The following is a 22319-nucleotide window of genomic DNA, read 5'->3' on the forward strand; positions in this document are numbered from 1 at the left end:
ATGGGGAAAGAACATGGAGTTATTCTTTCATCATGTGATCTAACATCTATTTACTTCTACTTATCAAGTTCAGTGGGGTAGGACGGCTCTCCAGGGTGGGATTGATCCTGGACAGGATGCCTGTCCACTGCAGGGCAAACACAAAGAGACAGACCTAGTTAAAACTGCCAAGCAACTTAACCTTCACACCTCTTTGTGCTGTGGGAGGAAGCTATGGCGAACATTCAAACTCCACATAGGAGGCCCCCGGGAGTTTGAACGCGGACTTTCTTTTTGTGAGGCAGCAGTGCTAACCACTGCACCACCATGCTGCCCTGACGCATTAAATCTAATATCCTTTGTGAATTGCTATAACACCTCTAAAACTTCAAGGTTTAATAATACCACCAACTGAACTAACCCACAGTTGTTTGGCCCACAGCCACCATTTCCAAAAAAGTGCTTAGTCTAAACCAGAGAAAGACTTTTGCCACTGCAGATACGCGTTTTTATGAGCTGACACTTTATCAGCATATGTGATACACGTTTATAACACTTCTAAATGCGTTACTAAAACAAACTGACCCCAAAGAAATTTTGAAAAAATATTGTGAAAAACGTGTTCTACTTTATCCAAAAGGTCCTTCCTTTCAACGCTGAAAACAGAAATTAGGTCAAAATACATATATGTATTTAAAAAAGGTGTTTCGTTGGTCTGATATAGAGAGTAGATCAAGCTAAACTCTGGCTCAACTTACTTCAAACTAGTGTGGCAACTTTCCTTCAACTACTTTCATCTGATATTCAGGGTTTGTTTGTTTTTAAAAAGTACAACATATAAACACTACGCTGATAGGAAGTAACATGCAACTGTAAGAATGTATAAAATGTCAGTTGCGTGCTCTCATGAGCTTATTTCACGCACACAGGAAGTTATGCTCGGGTCTCTACAGTCTCCTTTTGTGCACAGTTAAAAGAAAGAGGAAGTTTTGTGTCACCAGCTGAGTGCGTTCACATGCTGCACACCGCGACACTCAGCCGGCGCGCAGAGAGGACTTGTTTTTTGGCTATGGATGTCTACCAGGAGGCTGTGCAATATCTGGAGTCACAGAACATACCAGGTGAGAGTAGATTTAACCTGAATGTTGCAGCCGTTTTCTTGTTTTGTTTGCTGGGAGGGGGAAGAAAAAACAATTAAAAAAAAGCTCTGCTATTAATACTTTTTCAAAGACAGAAAGACAAAAACAGAAGTAGATGTGAGAGATTGTGAGCTTTTCTCCCTCTGACTGAACAGTGTCTGCTGCAGTGGCAGAAGAAGCTGATGTCTTGGAAGAGGACGTTTTCCCAGAGGAGGCAGTGTCCTGTTTTCTCTCCCCGCTGAACACTGAGAGCGTGGACTTCCCTGACACCCCTGTGAGTTCACGACTCCAGTGTTTTGTATCACTGCACACTCTTTGTACCTTCTTGAGTTTGTCTTCTAGACTGCATTTAGTTTTGCAATACTTGTATTTTCATGATGAAAATGGAGAAGGATCAATGGCCTAGTGGGAAGTACGTATAAAAACCTTTCAGCACTATAATTCTCACATTTTATACGTGAGTAAATTTGAAAGCAACCAACACAGAACAGAAAGTAGACGGAGTGAAGCAGAGCCAAGTTTTCAAGTTTTGCTACATAGAGCTTTCTGGCTATTATGTTGGTTAAAAACACACAACTGCAGGTAGCACCCAGAAAGACAAACAAGGAGAAATCTAACTTTGTGTTTCAAAATCTAGAACAAAGGTACCTTAAAGAGTTTTAGTGTGGTTCCCATGTTTATCTGACTTATGTTTGAGGGGCAGTTACATCTCAGGAAGCTCTCGCGTCATATACACAAAAACATAAAACAAATTAAAAACATTGTACAAACCTGTGAAACTCCAACAACCCGTCTGAGATTCATGAGAAAAGGGCTGCAGCTCAATTTGCTCGTCATCGCTTGCTTTAGCGACGGGACTCCTTTAACAGGAACGTCCAACGTTCCGATTCACCCTGTAAGTCCTGCGGTGATGATAACTGTGGCCTCTTTTTCAGAGGTTGGCATCACAAATTTTGTAAAAACTCTTTGACAATAACCTTGAGTCTGAGGGGGCGCTGTGATGTATTCTCATGCTCTGCACACCTGTGATCCAGACAACATGCAGCAAGGAGGAAATGCTGGAGAGGAGGCTCACGGTGCTGAAAGGCATCCTGGAGAGCGAGGAGGTTTACCTCAGAGAGCTGGACACCCTGTTGATGGTAAGATCAACACACACAGACACAAGCGCAAATTTGCATTTCTCAGTTCTTATATTTAGCTCTCTGTTCTTGTTATTCATAGACAGATTGTCATCACTTGTTCGCTGGACTGAATATTATTTTACAGCAATAAAAACTATTAGACTATTAGTGTTTCACTTCTGCTTTGTTGTTCAACTGTTACCACACTTACTATAGTGATTTAAGCCTGTTCTTTGTTAGTTAACATTACCTTTTTTTAGCATGTTACACAGGATCATGTCCGGCAATCACATGCAACAAAGTCTTGATTATTCAGCTTCCTTCTTTAGTGGTAGATAGATTGTTCTCCTTTGTGGATTAGGCTTCCCTTTTTCTTTTCATAAAACTATTGAAACCACTCCCATGTATAAAGTAAACATGTAGCACAAGGTGCGAGAAGTTACCTTAGCCTTACGTGGCTCTGAACAAGGGGATCGTTTTGCTGAAAGAATGCAGACAGTTTTTAACGCTCATCGGTGTCTCGTTGCTTGTTTTCTTTTGTAAACTAAAGGACAGGTGTGCTCAGAAGTTTACATACACTCATCATAAATGTGAATGTCATGGTAATCTTGGGCTGGTATTCCAGTAGCACTGATAGCAAAACAGCCTCAGGGCATGATACTACCACCACCATGCTTGACAGTTAGTGCAGTGTTTTAAGGTTTCAATTCATCTTTATTCCTCCAAAAACTCTTCTTGTTATTGTGGCCAAATGGTCTGACCACAAAACTTTTCACCAGAAGGCATTTGGCTTGCGCATCTGGACTACTGCAAATTTTAATTGAGCTTAAAGGATTCAGTTTTGGAGCAAGGTCTTCTTTCTTGGTCGACACCTTCTCAGTCCACGTTGATGTAAAACTCACTTCACTGTGGACAGTAACATGTTCTCACTCCCAACGTGTAGCATATTATGCTATGTGACAAATCGTCGGTATGTTACGCTTTTGGCCACCCAACACGATCCTATGTTATGCGTTTGGAAAAAGGAGGAAACATGAGAACTGTTTGGACTCAGTCTGCATATGTTGCTTTGGAAGACACTACCTAACACCATTAAGATTGTGGTCAAGGTTAGGGATAAGGTTAGGATTAAGATTAAGGTTTGGGTTTGGGTTAGGGCTGGAATACACGGCTGGAACGTCTGTTACCGCCGGGAGCGTCATTCTATTGGATTTCATCCACAACTCACCACGTCCTATGGGAACGCTGAAGGTTACCTTTCGCGTTCCCATTGGACGCCTTGGGACGTGACAAATCATTGGTATGTTACGCGTCGGTAATGACACTGGGCTGGTTCCAGTAGTCTCCAGTTTATTGTAGGCTTGAGCTTTGGTGGGTTGTTGCTGAGCATCCTAACCAATTTCCTCTTGTCTGACTGTTTGGATCTTCTTCCATTTCTTGAGAAAGAGGAGACGCATCCAAGTAACTTGCACTTACGATCTTAGAATCTGCAGTCGTGCAGAAATGTCTCAGAGAGACCTTCCCAGCTTGTGCAAATCTGCAGTTCTCCTTCTCAGAGTTTCACTGAGTTCCTTGGACTTTCCCATTGCTCTGAGTGTGTTGGTCAACCAAGTGCCAATAAGTGCTATCAAACAAAATTAAGTCAGGAAATGATGGCGCAATAATGAGTGCCTGAATCTATTTTTCCTTCTCTTTTTAGTGCTATTAATAACAACAGCTACACGCATTTCCCCATTCTTACAGTTTCCGACTCATTTAACAAAAGACAAGAAAAAAGATGTGAGAAAGTAAATGAAATTGTGTGGTTGATCCTTTAGCATGACTGCTGTGTTTTGTGGCGTTGTGAGCTCACCACTGTACTCTTATCACTGAGTGACTAAATGTAACATTTTTGCTCTTCCGGTTATAGTGGTGGTTTGCATGCATGTGCCAAAGGCAATGCTTTGCGAGATGTATCACATGTGAACTGCACATTTCACACATTCATGTCCTTCTCACTTCACCACAGCCTATTTCTCTTTTCAGCACACCACATTGTTCTTCTTTCTCACCCACACTGGCTGCCATTTAACACAACTTTTTTTTTTTTTTAATTTTGCTGTCTAGCCCATGAAGGCTCTGCGGGCTTCAGCTGGGACCTCTCAACCAGTTCTGTCCAGCCAGCAGGTCCAGACCGTTTTCTACCAGGTGCCTGAGCTCAGAGACGTGCACCAAACTTTTTACTCAGGTCTGAAGGCCCGTTTGAGTGCTTATGACCAGATTGAGATCAGCCCTGGTAATGAGACAGAAATGAGATGCAGAGGCTTTGAGCTGGTGGTCGGGGACCTGTTCCAGAAAATGGTGAGTTTTTTGTTTTCATCGTATGTTATGTTTCAGTTGTGGAAATCCACAGAGAGATAAACGACAGTTCCCTAATGGCTCAGTAGTTACTCTCCATTCTCCTTTTTCAGAACCATCAGTTAGCGTAACATGCATGCCGTTAGATTGTTGGAGGAAGTTGTGGGATAATCCGCACATGGACAGGGAGAATTAGGCCTCAGCTAACCAGATGTTTGAAGGAGGAACTTTCTTCCTGTGAGGCGGCAGTTCTAACCACAGTGTGACTGACACTTTTTTTCTGAGCCCACGATGGCTCTCCTTAAATATGTTTTAAGTGACAGCAGGAACTGAGCAATTATTTGCTAAGGCATAGACTCTGTGTTTATGGACTTTACTATGATCACAGGGGAGCTTTTAACCACATATTTTATGAGTTGAATCAATGAAGATAAGCAACATAGAGAGAACGCGCACAGCTTCCTGCACAAACACATTAACATCTTATATCAAAGTGGTCAAGCATGAGTATCAATCTGACACAAGATGTTCTGCAGAAATGCTTTTCTGGAACGGACACTGAACTTCTGATCAGTGGGATGCCAAATCGCAGCTGCTCGGCCTGAAATGGTGCTTGCTGGGTAAAGATATGCGCGTAATGTCCACGTTCATTTGTAGCTTCATCGCTGCAACAATCTCACCTGAGGTTGGTGTGCAATGGACGCATCTGAATCAGTCATACAAATCAGTCATACAAATCAGTCATACAAACCAAACACACACACACACACACACACACACACACACACACACACACACACATATATATATATATATATATATATATATATATATATATATATATATATATATATATATATATATATATATAAATAAAACGACTGCATTAAGCTCTGTTGTTCCTATTTTCTGTTTGTGTGTAACTTCATAAACACAATAAAATTAGTTGTGTTTATAAAGTTAGTGAAATTAAAAGCTGTGGCCCGCAATGTCAAATGAGTTTGACTTCCCTGTTGCAAACGGTCATGGTGGAGGGACTATATCCCCGCTGACATTAAACAAGAGGTGGGCTTTACCCTAGCAGGTACCCTAAACTATTTCACTAGCTGGGCCCACGTCCTCATTTTAGGTTTGGCAGCATTTTAGTAGGTAAAAGTGAATGCTTTGACATGAATTGAGCTGTAATTTGGGGAAGGCCTCGAAGGGGACTGGCGACAGCTCTCGGGCCTGGCAGATCCCCGTATACTAAATAGAAGTGAAGAAGTTAAAGAATTGAGAACAAGGAGGGAGGGAGGGTGAGGCACATAAATGAGAATAAACAGCTTTCAGAACTGGGGGAACCTATATAGATGAGAACTGGAAGGAGCGTGTTTGGAGACGTGGTCCTGCTCCTGAAATTCCGATACATAATCTCCAATAAAATATGCCTGTTGGCATTTGCTGTGCATTATAAAAATAGCAGTGGTTCAGTGGTTAGGATTGTTGCCTCAGAATTTAAAAACATTCTTGATTGTGTTTGATTATTCTAAACTGGACGCAGGTGTCAACACGTGGCAGCGAGATGATACCAATGCAGGACACAGAGCCATCTGTAGTGTAATAAAAAGTGAGTTATTGGCTGACTCAGCAAAAAACCAAAAGGGAAAGAACAAAATATCACAAAAAAGATTAGAGTCAAGAGGCAGACACAAACTGACTATATACTATACTATACAGATGTACATTGGTGGGTGATTGGAGGAAACAGTCAAACACAGGTGACTACAATGAAAGGTAAAGGTGGTAGTAATGAAAAGAAGAACAGCAGAAAGGAACCTTCAAAATAAAACAGGAAGTAACAATGAGTCAAAGACAACCATTATGACTAACGCGAAACATGGTGACAGAGGCAAGAGAACACAAAAGCAGGGAGAACCAAAAAATGCAACAAAACCAACACATACAGCAGTGACCAAAGGACAACAAGTGCTTTACCAAAACTCGAGAGCATGACATAGGTGCGAATGAAAGGAGGATAAATAACATAATGAATCGAATAGAGTGCTGTAAGGATCTTTGTGGCTTCTACTGTAAAATGCTTTGAGTGCTCATTAAGATACACATTGTGGTGAAGCTACAATACATTTCCAGACACTTTTATCATTTTCTGAAGGCAATATGACTTTTGAAGTCTCATATTGTGATGAGTCAGAGAGACGCGGTGTGACAGATGGCTGAATTCCATTTGGCTGTTTCAGTTTTAGGTTTTCTGTCATTATTTTACTGGAATGGAAATGAGCTTTTGTTTGTTGTATGTAAGACCCAGGTTTTTTCCAGTGACTCTGTTTGTGGGGAAGATATGGCTGATAAAAAGGAAGGATGACATCATTAACAGAAATCTCATTTTCTCAAGTTTAGACATTGGGTTAAAGTTTTTACTCACCAGGCAATTTTAGATGGCGATAAACAGCCTGAACTGCTGCTGATTTATTCAGGCTACTTATCAAGCGTCACACAGCTGTGTGTGCACTGAGGTTAGACTTTGGACCTTTTTCATCCAGTGTATTTTACCTTTGCAGGTGAGCCAGATTGGTCTGTACGGTGGCTTCATTGAAAACTACGTGAAAGCTGTTGAAGTGGTTAGGAAGTGCACCCACTCAGACCCTCGCTTCCGAACTCTAGCAGAGGTACTAAAGATCCTGCACCATCACAGTAACATTTAGCTGAGTCACACTGCATCATTGCTACTGCATCTTCTGCTGCTTTTTCAGAGCATGATGTCTAACAACGGCACAGACAAAGCTCGGACTACGTACACATTTGAAGGTACTTACAATAAAATGTGATTTTTTTTTACAAAATACATACATGTCTGCCAGGGTCTGATAGCTCTGTTTGTGTTTTTAGCTCTTCTTTACAAGCCCTTGGACAGAGTTACAAAGACCACATTAGTGCTGCAGGTAAGACCTGGACGATTTTATTAACATCCTCCTCTTAGTGTTTTTTAAATCGCTCTGGTGTTTGATTGCATTATTTTTAATGACGAGTCCATACATTTTTTTTCCTGGAGCAGGAGCTCTTTCTTGTTTTGTTTTTTCTGATTTGGCAACCTCTGTCATCTTGTAGGATCTCCTGAAGACGACGCCAACAGAGCATAGAGATTACACAGCCTTACAGGAAGCTCTGAGATTGTCTCGCAGCTTCCTGTCTGGTGTCAACGAGAGTTCACAAAGTAAACGGGAGGTCACGTTAAGTCGTGGGATGGTGAGTTTAGTCTCCAACCCGATCCCTTCAAATGAATATGGAGAAAAGTTATATAGGACGTATGCCCTGCTGAATGTATACAGGCACCCATTTTACAACATGTCTGTGTGTGTGTGTACTCTCCCAGAGACGCCAGCTAATGCGTGATGGCTTTGTGGTGGATGTGAGTGAGAGTGAACGCAGCCTGCGTCACCTCTTCCTTTACACCGACCTCCTGCTGTGCACAAGATTTAAACATGCAAATAGAGGGTGAGCTTAGCACGAGAGCGCATTAAGGCTTGTGGGGAATGTGGTCAACCTGCAGCATGCAGTGTGCATCTGCCTTTTCACAGTTAAAAAGGAACCCTCTTAAAACTGTTTAAAGGTGTGGAAAGACTCACAAAATCTCATGACGCCTGTTCATGCTGTGTTTCTCCTAGGAAGCAGGACCAGTACAGATTCTGCTGGTATCTGCCTCTCGCCGGTCTAAGACTTCGTTGGGTTGCAGACAAGGAACGGCCGCCAGAAACCAACGTGCGCTTACACAACATACGAACAAAGATGTACGTCCTGCGTCAGCAGCTACTACAGCAGCTCCGGCAAAATCCGGTGTGTGTTTATGACACAGAGAGTGAGAGAGTAACCAGATGACTTAAATGTAAACATTTCTGGTAGCACTTCATAATACAGCCTGCAACCTACATTTAACAACGGGGTTGTTTTTTCTAGTACCTAAACATACTCATCAGTCTGCACAGTAGAACAAGGGACTAACAACTTTTAGTTTTACAGTAAAGAGGAAACAAACAATTTTAATAACTTTTTAAAGTGACCAGACAATGAGATAATGGTGATACTTAAGTATTTTTAGGTGCTGAAAATGACAGCCTAAATTCAGAAAACATACATTACAAATGTCACTGCATTTCTCTGTATGAAGAAAACATCCAGGAGCCTGGCAGCTCGTAGCCAGAAGAAACTGGAACAAATGGAGCTGATGTTGCTCACACACTTGATTGCTTACAGACTGGAGCTGCACAGCCCCAGTGGCAAGGTATACGAGCACACACACATTCTAATGTAGTTCACTTAAGTCCTAAACAACAGACTAAGATTACACAATGGCCTGTTTTTGTCTTATCACAGAGTCACGCTCTCCTCTTCTCCTCTCTCTATGAACTAGAAGAATGGAGGCAGGCCATACTCAAACTCACCACAGCTAGTGAGTACACAGCTTTTGACCACTCTGGAGTGTAATTACGGCTACTCTGCAAATCTATTTGTAGCTTTTCAAGCACTGTTAAGTATTTGTGGCCAGCTGTATGTCATGAAAGTGATTGAAGTCAATCTCGCCCCGGAGCATATTTTAATTTAGTTTAGTAGCTAAATAATGAACTAAACGTAAGTAATTATTTAGTTTAATTTATTAACATTTGTAATTACTTATTAAAATACCATCTTCTGTTGTGCTGCTAGCAGGCTGTGTGTAAGAGTTGAGTCGACTTAGGAGAGAAGCGAACGTGAGATGTCTCGTGGACAGCATGCGGTTTTTATAAAATGCCTACTTGTTATGTTTAAGGAAGTTGAGGGTCTTAGAAAATGTTCTGTAGGTCATGTGAGGCAGTGTTGCATCATTTATATGAGCAAAAAAAACTTGTTACTTGTTTCTGGCCACTATAAGCTGGTTATAATACTAGCTAGCTTGGTTGCTATGTATGGGTACGTCGCAGAGCCAGATAACAGCTAATTACCGTTACTACACACTCACTGATGACTTTATTAAGTACAGCTGTTAAAATCTGTGTTTACTCGTATCTCATATCGGATATCTCATCAGAACACCACATGACATTACCTTGCATTTAAGTTTGTAGCCATTGGTCAAGGTCGCCTGCTGAATTTCAAAGTGATCATCAGAATGAGGAAGAAATGTGACATCGAATGTGGTGCGGTTGTTTGTATCAGACGGGCTGCTCTGAGTATTTCAAAAACTGCTGATCTGCTTGGATTTTCCCACAAAACCATCTATAGGGTTTATAGAGAATGGCATGAAAAAGAGAAAATATCCAGTAAGTGGAAGTCCCCTAGTTGATTTCAGAAGTCAGAGGAGAATGGCTGAAGTGCTTTGATCCAACAAGAATGCAACAGTAACTCAAATAACCACTTGTCAAAACCAGAGTGTGCAGAAGAGCATCTCTAAATGCACAACATGGACGTTATAGCAGCAGAAGACCACACCAGGTGCCGCTCCTTTCAGCTAAAGGAAACTGAATCTCATATGCTCACCAAGATTGGATAATAAAATGCTTATTATCCATTTATTATCACATCAGAATTGGGCAAGAACAACATGAATGCATGGCTAAATTAACAATTCAAGCTGGTAGTGGTAGCATTTTCTTGGTACACTATGGGTCCCTTAGTACGAATTAACATCACTTAAATCCCATAGCTATGTTCTTTTAAAATGGGAGTAGTTAGGAGCTGACTCACTTTTGGAGTCAGCCTCAAGTAGTCATTATGAGGAATGGCAGTTTAGGGTTTTGTTTTTTTTTTTTTTTTTGGGGGGGGGGGGGGGGGGGGGTGCAGCCTGCCTTTCATATGCTTTATTTTTTTAGCTTTAATTGAGCCGAGCTTCAAGTTTCTCTCACTGGGGTCCAGACTAATGTGTTACTCTTCTGTCAACTGATTGTTATTTGCTTTGTGTCATGTTTGCCAGACATAGAAACTGTCCCTCCAGACTTGCTCACGTTGACCAGTTCGTGTGTGAAATTGAGAATGACCCAGCAGCCACCTCTACATAGCACTAACGCCGGTACACATCTAAGACTCACTTTTTTCTCACCACACAATCACATCTGTGTCTGAAATGCAATACACTGTGTGAGGTTCTCTCTTTGATCTTTACATGAGACCCACAATACCTTTTACCACAGCTTTCCTCGTGTGTGTCCTGTATTACCATTATGCTTTTATTCAGCGTGAATAAATCCAGTGAGATTTGTCTCTGTCTCTTTCCTCAGGACTGAACGAGGAGGCGCTATGTGGGACTTTGAGTGTGGCCATTGATTCTGCCGCTGGCCTACAGCAGCCAGCTTGTATGCTTCTTAGCAATTTTGAAGCATCATGAGAGACTGGGCTATCTTCTGTCTAAGCTAAATAGTTTTGTGGTCATTAATGATGCTCTCTTTCTCACTCAGGTGTGTATGTGTGTGTGGAAGTGGATGGCTTCAAGTTTTACGATCAGCAGACCCAGACACACTCTTCAGTCCTCAGCCTAAACCCTCACTGGGACCAGGTTAGACTCAAGCCTTTTGAAATATGAAATATTACATTTGGCTTTAATATTGAGTTAAATTGTTAAAGTAAAGAAAATAAGAGACATCAGAGCATTTGAGGAAAAGTCCTACTATCTTGTAGATGGGATTTGTCAACCAGTTCAAGGTAGCAATTCTTCATTTCTTCTTCATGTCTAGCCAGTATCCGACATGATGTCAGGTTTGAGCTTAGGGGATTACAAAAGTCTGCACTTCTGGTGTGACAATACCATGCTTTAAACATTATCAGAGGCAGTAAAATCAACACTAAATCCGACTAGTAGGCCGAAGTGAAGGATTTAGAATAAGACATAGATTCTCCACATGCAGCTTAAGGAAGTTAAAGTCTTTTTTCATTGTTAACATCTTTTTTTTACATTTTAAACAGGAGCTGTCTTTCCAGGTGGACGGTGCACAGAACTTGAGGGTGTTATGTGTGAGTCAGTCAAATGGACAGGATGATACTGTTCTGGGAAAAAATACAGTAAAGGTACGGAGAGGCCTAAGAACTTCAGCTTTATCTTTATTAATACCAGTAAGCTGGTTTTCAATATAATATTAAACATATAATCCAAGATCTTTCCCAGCAACACTGAAGAAAAAAATATGTTAAAAATGGGTTTTAACAGTTGCAGTTCCTCTTTAATTTGCAGAGATGATTAATGTCTATTCTGGGTTTGAGCCCACAGAAACTGTGGTTCACGTTGTAACAGGACTTGTCCAGGATATTTAATACCAATTAGTGAAAATGGAGTTTGAGTCAGTGTTGATGGCTAACTTAGCTCGTACTTTTCTAAATGCATGCATTTGCATGTAATCATTGGTTATTATTAATCTCTGGCTTGAAATGAATTGAACTGAATGATTAGCTGAAGTACTTTTACTATTTGGCATCGTGGCCATTTGTCACAAACTGGCTCAAAGTAGAGGACGAGATAACAGTTCCTACAAGAGGTTTATTCAAATAAAACATCTTAAACATAAAATTATTTTAAACATAAAATACCTAAGACACAAACATCAAAGTGGGTGATGACAGGTGGAGTGAAAACAGAAGGGAAATGCAGGCAAGTGGCTGGGCATCAGCTACAAATTTTAAACTACAGCAACAGTAGTGCACCATTGTTTCCAATGACAGTAGGAGAGACCTGCCCTCCCTAAATGGGCCCCACTCACTCCCATTGTAAGCAATGAAAGCCACTCAGCAGGAAATGAGAAGGAGTTATCCCTCTGTGAGTGAGAAAAAGAAGAAGAGAAAAGAGGAAGAGAAAAAAGAAAAATGAGGAAGCTTTTTTTGTTTTTGGAGCAATCAAATGAATCATAGATAACTAAATGCTTAAATAACATTAAATAACTGTGAGAGAGACACATGAATAATAGAGCATCACATAATTTGTTTTTTGTGACATCTTCTTACCCTAACCCCACATGGTCACTGCGGATGGCTGGCCCTCCCTGAGCCTGCCACAGCTTTCTTCCTGTTAAAAGGGTTAATGGGTTTTTTTAATAGAACGGTTGTTTTAGGTGTCAGATAATTTATAACATAGTAATGAATGTTCTGTGAATTTTTGCTTGGGTCTCCCACAAAATCTGAAATTGCCACTGAATTTAAGAGACAGAGAGTAAAGTTTTATAGCCTGGAAAGCCTGGTGAGCTACATTACCTGATGGCGCTTCTATGTCAGGCAGTTATCAGTAAGAGTAGGCCAGGATGTCCTTGAGACAACAGTAGGAGGGTAACATAATCTAGGTTAACCAATAGGGCATAGGACATTGTCTAAACTTGACTTTTGGCACACATAGCACGCAGGGACCTATCCCAGCTACCACAGGGCAAGAGGCAGGCTACATAGAGACAGACATATTGTTTTATTTTCTGTCTTATCTTGTGCAACTATTTTTGAAAGGTATTGCATAAATGAAGCTTATTATTATCATTAATTTGGCACGTGCCTTTTTTTTGCCAATCCAGATATATAGGTTAGGGGTAAAAATGCCCCATGTAATTATTTCACCAGACAGATTTTTTTCTAACTAATGATCCTACCATTTCCTTTATTTTAAAACCCCATGTCAAGTTGAATTTTACTTTTTTCTGTGTTCATCAGTTGGACTCTAAAACTCTGAATAAGCGATGGAAAAAACAGACCCTACAGCTGGGCCAGGTGGAGCTCACCCTCTCTCTCAAGTACTGTCCCCACCCACTGGGACCACCCAGCTCCACAGTTCAACAGCCGCCAATCTTTGGCGTCCCCATTGAAACCGTGGCAAAGTAAGTTCCTGCCTATCATGTCAGTGTGTCAGCTGGCTCCCTCTTGGCCTACCCGAACAGTCTAGACACCTTGAAACTGAAAGCTGTAGCTTGGTTCAGAGTTTTATTTCCCCTGTGTGCCCTTTCGTGGAGCTAGTTTTCAGTTTAATTTGTGGGAAAGTAGATTAAAGGGAAGCAGAAGTGTGGCGGGAGTGGAGATTGAAATGAAATGAAACAGCCTATCAATCAAATGCAACATAACTTACACAATGCTTAAAGTCTCAATCCTCTGTCAGACAGGAGGGAGTGCTGGTTCCTCATGTGGTGCGATGCTGCGTGGAGGAAGTGGAGAGGAGAGGCATGGACGAGGTGGGAATCTACAGGATTTCAGGAACAACCAGTGAAATCAGCACCCTCAAGGCTGCGTTCAACAACAGTAAGAAAAACATAACACAGAAAAATGATCTTTTTGTTGGAAAGTGCAGTGATAAAGAATTGTTGCAATGCAAGGAGCAGATTGGAGTGAGCTGCAGTCATCAGGCTCTTCACTCAGGTCTTCTTTAACATGACCAGAGATGGGCAGTAATGTGTTACTTGTAACGCATTACTATAATCTGATTACTTTTTTCAAGTAACGAGTAAAGTAAGGGATTACTATTGCAAAAACGGTAATTAGATTACCGTTACTTTCCCGTAGGAACGCTGCGTTACTGCGTTACTAAAACTGTGATTTTTTTGCGAGAATGTCTCATGACAGTGACGTAAGCGAGTGCGACGTTCGTGACAACAGCTGTGTGCAGATCAACAATGGATCACATATCGATTGTGGGAGAGAGTATGAGCGTGCAGCGTTTAAAGCGTGGAAGCACTGACCTTACTTTGAGTTTGATTCCATAAAAAGTGACAAAAACATTAGCGTCCATCGTGCGTGGGAAGAAAACTTCTTTTACACCGAACCCCCCCCCCCCCCCCCAAACAAGCTCCGAGTGCGCAACGACGTAATGGGAAATTCACAGAGAAACTCGCGGATTTTTCAACTGACCGCTGCACACCTGCACCAGAGCACACCTCCGCCTGCCCCACTCCTGCTTTACAGGTGAAAATAGAGCAACAGGACCGCTGAGTCTTTGACTTTATTTATTTTCTGCTGTGTTTTACTGGCATCTATTTGAAAGACTGAGTGTAAACAAAAAAAATATTTTATTTCATGTGCTGGAATGTGCAGAAAATAGGTTTAAATGTTAAACTAATTTCTTTAAGTCAGAGAATGTTGCATATAATTAAATTTTTGCTTGATGCATAAAGTTAAAAGCTTAAAACTAATAAAACAAGTTAAAAAAAAGAGACTTTTCCATTTGATTACATTTTGTATGATGGATTATGCAGAAAAAGTAGAATTGGGCTGAAAGATCTATCGCTTTATCACCTATTCAGGTTGTAAATCATGTTTTTAAAAAGTAACTAAGTAACTAAGTAACTAAATAATTAATTACTTTTGAAAATAAGTAATCAGTAAAGTAACGGGATTACTTTTTTGGGGAAGTAATCAGTAAGTAGTTACTGATTACTTTTTTCAAGTAACTTGACCAACACTGAACATGACCCAGACATTTTCAGCTTCCTCATCCTCTTTCCTAAACATTATTCAGGACAGTCCTTTTGTTAATAGCAAAAGTCAGTGAGAATCAGGAACTGCAGTCAAGGGAAATAACATGCATGTTTGTCTTTGAACTTCCTTGATCCTGGGTTTTATCTTCCCGCCAAATAGTGCCTCATATCAGCATGGTAACAAGTTTTTACAAGTTTTGTTAGGAAAACTGCAGCACGTTATTGAAACATGTGTAAACATACATGGGAGTACAGTATATAAGGGAAAAACAGCATTTATGCAGTTCTAATAAGGTTAAGTCAAAATTTCAACTTTATACTTCAACACAGTCTGAGCTCTCTTGGGCAGTTTGCTTGTCATTTCTGTAAGAAGTCTTCAGGAAAAGTTCTCCAGGTTTCTTTAAGGACATTCAAAGCTCTTCCATGAATGTTGGCTGGATTTAGATGATACTTCAATATTGAGGTCTGGGCTCTGGGGAGGCCAGACCATGACTGATGGTGTTTCATTGTGTGTTTCTATCCAGGAACACTTTAACTGAACTATATTTGGGATGCTTAAAAATGAAATTGAAATACCTCATTCTTTTCTCCTTATTTCTCTTCCTTAAGAATTCCCTTCCTTTTTTAAAGCCACACTGTTCGGATGAGGTTTCAGTGAACAGCAGATTGATAAACTTAAGGGTTCTCAGGTCCTGGGTCTTAGATACACCTTTTTCCTATTTATTAAGGACAGTTGTTGTTGTTGCTGTGAATAGTTTTTTAGGCCTACTTAACAAAATGAAAAGTGATTCCAGACTTTTGCACAGTGCTGTATGTTTGTATTTAGCAATAATGTTTGAGCACTAAACATGCAGTATAACTTAAAAAGATATAATTAAAATGCTAAACTGAAGGCTCAAAGAGGCATCAGTTCATTGGTTGCAGACCAAGAATTTTTAAAAACTCAACTATCACCAAAATAATTCAAATTAATTTCCTTGAAATCGTAACTTTCTTCCAAGAGAAACACTAGTGGTGACATTTGACCTTGACTCTTGAGTTTAGGTGCAACATCTCAGAAACATTTATCTCTTGCTAGTGCTGCACTGTGCCAAAGATAGCTGACTTTAAACCCACATGTTTCTTTTGTCTAGGAAAGAACTGACTGAAAAGTGAACACTGTCATTGTTGCTAGCGACTAAAATGTCTGTTTAGCTAAAAACACCTGATTGCTTTAAAAACGTATGCACACATTCAATATCAGACAGATTAATCAATGAACGGCAGTCTTGGAGGATGAACACTTAATATGCAGGCAAACGTATATTATGGTCTGTTTGTCTTGTTTATCGTAAGAAAAACAAAAACTGACTCAAAATCTTTTACCTGATGATCTACATCTGCAATGCAGCGCATACCCATACATGTTCTTGTGCCTGTGAGGAAGGAAGTGAAGGTTAAAAGAAGATACCTGTAATAAAGATAATTATCATTATCTGTCCCTTTTCTGATCAGATCTCCGTGAAGCGGTGACGAAGCTGAGAAGCGCAGAAGTGAACGCTGTGTCTGGTGTTCTCAAACTTTACTTCAGAGAGCTGCCTGAACCCCTGATACCCACTGAGCTTTTTCAGAGTCTGACAAGAAGTCTAGGTAAGACAACACATCCCCAGTACAGTGGGGCAAAAAAGTATTTAGTCAGCCACCGATTGTCATCATTTTAGGTGGGGGAACTTGCACAGAGGTCAGTAATTTGCACCAGAGGTACACTTCAACTGTGAGAGACAGAATGTGAAAAAAAAAAATCCATGAATCCACATGGTAGGATTTGTAAAGAATTTATTCGTAAATCAGGGTGGAAAATAAGTATTTGGTCAATAACAAAAATACAACTCAATACTTTGTAACATAACCTTTGTTGGCAATAACAGAGGTCAAACGTTTACTATAGGTCTTTACCAGGTTTGCACACACAGTAGCTGGTATTTTGGCCCATTCCTCCATGCAGATCTTCTCGAGAGCAGTGATGTGTTGGGGCTGTCGCCGAGCAACACGGACTTTCAACTCCCGCCACAGATTTTCTATGGGGTTGAGGTCTGGAGACTGGCTAGGCCACTCCGGGACTTTCAAATGCTTCTTACGGAGCCACTCCTTTGTTGCCCGGGCGGTGTGTTTTGGATCATTGTCATGTTGGAAGACCCAGCCTCGTTTCATCTTCAAAGTTCTCACTGATGGAAGGAGGTTTTGGCTCAAAATCTCACGATACATGGCCCCATTCATTCTGTCCTTAACACGGATCAGTCGTCCTGTCCCCTTGGCAGAAAAACACCCCCATGCTTCACAGTAGGTATGGTGTTCTTGGGATGCAACTCAGTATTCTTCGTCCTCCAAACACGACGAGTTGAGTTTATATCAAAAAGTTCTACTTTGGTTTCATCTGACCACATGACATTCTCCCAATCCTCTGCTGTATCATCCATGTGCTCTCCGGCAAACTTCAGACGGGCCTGGACATGCACTGGCTTCAGCAGCGGAACACGTCTGGCACTGTGGGATTTGATTCCCTGCCGTTGTAGTGTGTTACTGATGGTGACCTTTGTTACTTTGGTCCCAGCTCTCTGCAGGTCATTCACCAGGTCCCCCCGTGTGGTTCTGGGATCTTTGCTCACCGTTCTCATGATCATTTTGACCCCACGGGATGAGATCTTGCGTGGAGCCCCAGATCGAGGGAGATTATCAGTGGTCTTGTATGTCTTCCATTTTCTGATGATTGCTCCCACAGTTGATTTTTTCACACCAAGCTGCTTGCCTATTGTAGATTCACTCTTCCCAGTCTGGTGCAGGTCTACAATACTTTTCCTGGTGTCCTTCGAAAGCTCTTTGGTCTTGGCCATGGCGGAGTTTGGAGTCTGACTGTTTGAGGCTGTGGACAGGTGTCTTTTATACAGATGATGAGTTCAAACAGGTGCCATTCATACAGGTAACGAGTGGGGGACAGAAAAGCTTCTTACAGAAGACGTTACAGGTCTGTGAGAGCCAGAGATTTTCCATGTTTGAGGTGACCAAATACTTATTTTCCACCCTGATTTACGAATAAATTCTTTACAAATCCTACCATGTGGATTCATGGATTTCTTTTTCACATTCTGTCTCTCACAGTTGAAGTGTACCTCTGGTGCAAATTACTGACCTCTGTCATCATTTTAAGTGGGGGAACTTGCACAATCGGTGGCTGACTAAATACTTTTTTGCCCCACTGTACATGACAAAGCACATGCATACTGTATGCATACTTCACTCTAAACCTTTAAACTACTTGCATAGTTTGTTGTTAGAACTGGTATCTCTTCAGTGCAAATTCATCATCTAGAAGCTTTTTACTGCTTGTAAAGGAATGAAAAAAAGAGGCTAAAACAATTATAGATGAATCATCTATCAAAATAGATATTCTGCTTCCTGTGAGTTTTCACAGCCTGAAAACTGAAGCCAGTTCAGAAATACCTTAGATGTGCTTTCTTTTTAATGACAAGCAAGAGAGATCGGGCTGCATAAAGGCCGATGGCAAAACAACTGTTGATCTATGACCACAGTGAACTGATATGTTTTTCAGCACTAGTTTCAAGTGTTACTGAATGATGCACATTTGCATGTGATGGTTGTCAATAGAGCGAGAAAAGAGGAGAAAGCAGGGTACACTTCAGGGTGGGCCTGTTTTACATTGTGGTTGTGGTTGATTACTCATTTGAGAGGGTTCCTGTGTGAACACAGAGGAAAGGTGCTTCAGTGCGTCCTTATTACCCACCATAAGTGTCTTTTGACCTATCTCTCTCCCCTCACCCCCCAACTGGTCACAGTAGATGGCTACCCCACCCTGAGCCTGGCACTGCTACATGTTTCTTCCTGTTAAAAGGGAGTTTTCCCTTCCCACTGTTCAAGTGCTTGCTCATAGTGTTGTCTGACTGTTGGGGTTTTTTGTCTATTATTTCAGAGTCTTTACCTTACAATATAAAGTGCTACCTTGAGCTTGTTTTGATTTAATGGTAAATATATAAAATGTAATTGAATTTGAGTAAAACAAGAGGATAACACACAAGGTGAAGTATCTATGGTGTGCATTTTGGTGCATCTTCAAGACATTGTTAAGGTAAAGAAAAGAGCATTGAGATCAGTAGCTTCTGCTGCCACATTATTTAGCATTGTTATTAATATTTCACATTATTCTTTTGTCTTCTGCATGTTTTAAATTGAAATCAGAAAAAAATGATTAGGAAATGACATCTGCGGTGAATTTTTTCGCAAGCTTTGCTTGTGCTGTGTAACGTGCTTTAATTGTCAGAACCACCCCTCGCTCACCACATCTGCTTTCAAAGCACAATATGGCAACAGTCAAAATGCTTTGGAGATTTCACTGTGGCACCATACAAACTAATGGGGAGCGTCCATCTTTTATATAAACTCTATTTTACATACAGGGGAAAAGGGGTTTGTATATAAACCCTGAAATTCCTTCTGCAGAAGTGAACAATAACCCTATTTCCCTAAGCTTTATTGACATGAACAGCACCTTTAAATGATGCCCTGTGAGTCTCACAGACACTACTCAGTTAACTGCATCCTGGCTGATTTTCATGTAGACATCCAAGAACAAAACCCACGGCTGGTCTCCATGTTGTCCCTGCTGCAGTCTTGTCCTGATGCCAACCGCCACACCTTCCTCTACCTGCTGTATCACCTCCAACGGTATGAATCCACAGCTTCACCCATGACATGGTTATATTGGTTTAACCTTCAGGATAATTATTTGAGTGAATTTTGCTCTCTCTGCTAGTTAAAACTGAAAAATGCTTACTTTTAAAAATATGTAGGAATATGAAAAAAAATACACTTAGCTCATTAAACAAACTGCACAAAATGCCGTAATGGTCAGTTAACTAGAACACCTTACACCGGGAAGTAAGAAATATAAACTTTATTTTTTATCTTTACAAATCAGCTGATATTTTCAGTCTGTGCCTAAAACTTTTTTAATGTTTTCAATCTTTTTTTTTTCCTTCCAGAATCTCAGAGAGGCAACACATTAACAAGATGTCTCTACTAAACCTTGCCACTGTGTTTGGGCCGAGTCTCCTACGCCCCCCAGTGGCTGGGCAGGGACACCATGGGCCCACTGTGGATATCTCTCAGGAGGTGGTGGTACAGGTGAGTGGATACCTGAGAAAAAGACTGATGTCTGGAATTAGCCGTGTTTAACACAATGTCTGCAAATTTGCTGTATTTATTTATTTTATTTTTTCTAATGATTAATTAATGCCAAAGTGAAATAATTAGTAAAAACAAATGAAAGGTGAAAGTAAATGTCAGAGTAAAGAGCGAGCATTACTTACCAAAAAGGCATGGTTTGAAAAGAAATCAGGAAATCACAACTGTGAGCTGGGAGTGTATAAACTACAGGTCAGCTGAGTGGGAAACTTGATAAGAGAAAATGTAATGACAAGTTGAGATTTGCATGAAAACAGGCATAAGATCATATCGTCCAAACTCGACTCCCTACCTCCTTTTCCTTGGTGTCAATGGAAAAAGTTGTTAGGTCAATGAAATGTGTGATGAAGAACAGTATGATGCCAGCTGTTTTACCGTGTTGAAACTACAATGTCCAGAAAGCAGTCTGCAAAATTTCCCCCTTACTTCAACCAAACTTGTTGGCACGCTGATCTCATAGGAAGAAGATCCTAGGTTTGAATCCACCAACCAGCTGGGGTCCTTCTGTGTGGAGTGTGTATGTTGGCCCTCTATGGGTACTCCGACGTCCTCCCACACACCAAACACATGCATGTTGGGTTACCCAATGATCTGAAACTAGACATAGATGAGAAAGATTGTCTGTCTCTATTTGTCTGTTTCAGAGACAGAGGTTGGGGGCTCAAGCCTACACCAGCTAACCTGATGTAAAAATGAATTAACAAATATTCTTAATGCTGGCAATAGAGCAGTAGACTTAATTAATACAAATTCAATTACAGCAAACCTTAAAGAAATTTTGATATAAGCTAGAACAGGGGTAGGCAACTCCAGGCCTCGAGGGCCGGTGTCCTGCAGGCTTTAGAGCTCACCGTGGGTCAACACACCTGAATCAAATGATTAGTTCATTACCAGGCCTCTGGAGAACTTCAAGAAATGCTGAGGAGGTCATTTAGCCATTTAAATCAGCTGTGATGGATCAAGGACAGATCTAAAACCTGCAGGACACCGCCACTCGAGGCCTGGAGTTGCCTGCCCATGAGCTAGAAGCTTGATCTGAAGAGGCAGCATCTTCATTATTGTTCATATTTCACCTCTGGGTTTAAAAAACTGTTGTTAAAAAATAAAAACATACTAAAAAGCTATAGTGTGAACATGGAAACATACTTCTGTTTAACATTTATAAGATCTGACCCACTTCGTTAATTTTTCTGATAATTTTTGGGACATTTTGGGTTTTTTGACTGATTTGCTATGAAGGCTGGCTGGACCATACTTTATGGTCCAGCCAATGCATCCTGTGCTAAAGGAGGTAGTAAAGGAAACTTTACCTTTCCTTGGTATGTAGGGAATTCAAGCAGCTCTTTTTTTATGGCTGCTCAGACTATTCAGTTACACCTCGTGACTCGATCAATGACTGAAACTCCAAAAAAGTATGACATAATGACATCATCAGTTTTCAGTTTCCAGAAATTGTGCAAAATTTTGAACTGAAATACATTTCAAAGCTCTGAGGTGTGTGATAACTTAGAAACGTGTGTTTCTTTCACCATGGACCTGATGTGTGTGTGTGTGCATGTGTGTGTGTGTGTGTTCAGGTCCAAGTCGTTTTCAGCTACCTGCAGTGCAACAACCTCCCTGAAGCCCAGCTCTCTCTGCCACATGACTCAGACACTGAGGATGAGGCCACCCACATATGAGACCACCAGCTGTGTCATGGCCAGCAAGACATATAAATGGTTAGAAACCACACTGTGAGAGACTGCTGTAAGATTACCAATAAGAATAAACCTATTTATTGAATTTTAAAAAATGAACTCTTGTGTGTTTTTTGCTACATTTAAAATTTGCAAAATTTGTTGTTAGATATGTCCCGAACAGCAGGTCGTAAAAGACACGTCAAGCATTTAACTGGCCAAAGCTAAAATAGTTCTATACCTACATCACACATTATATTAAACTTACATAATATAAAGTAGGAAGCAAAGCAAACCAGTACTTTCAACAGTAGATTCAGATAATGATGACTTTTCGTGTCAGTTCAGTACATTCATGACCTGTTAGGTATACAGCATACCAACAAAGTCTATTTAGTTTTCAGTAAAAAGTCATCTTAAGGAATCAAAACTGAA

At 40.7% G+C, this 22319-nt stretch overlaps 1 protein-coding gene across 1 annotated transcript; it reads left to right on the forward strand.

The window, feature by feature from the left end:
• The first annotated feature begins 882 nt into the window (after positions 1–882).
• Positions 883–21990, forward strand: LOC146714914 (active breakpoint cluster region-related protein). The gene is made up of 22 exons (XM_085451262.1): positions 883–1100; positions 1274–1392; positions 2153–2257; positions 4346–4579; positions 7135–7242; positions 7327–7381; positions 7463–7515; positions 7682–7819; positions 7947–8068; positions 8239–8407; positions 8739–8852; positions 8945–9020; positions 10518–10613; positions 10822–10896; positions 10999–11096; positions 11504–11605; positions 13223–13386; positions 13662–13801; positions 16468–16602; positions 19584–19689; positions 20007–20148; positions 21786–21990. Exons 1-22 carry the CDS (start codon positions 995–997, stop codon positions 21885–21887), a joined length of 2559 nt encoding a protein of 852 aa, XP_085307388.1. The 5' UTR covers positions 883–994; the 3' UTR covers positions 21888–21990.
• The last annotated feature ends 329 nt before the right edge of the window (positions 21991–22319 follow it).

This window comes from Copadichromis virginalis, linkage group LG3 (assembly GCF_057382275.1).
Source record: "Copadichromis virginalis isolate Kocher_CV1m ecotype Utaka linkage group LG3, C_Virginalis_male_GT1.1, whole genome shotgun sequence".
Taxonomy (NCBI): domain Eukaryota; kingdom Metazoa; phylum Chordata; class Actinopteri; order Cichliformes; family Cichlidae; genus Copadichromis; species Copadichromis virginalis.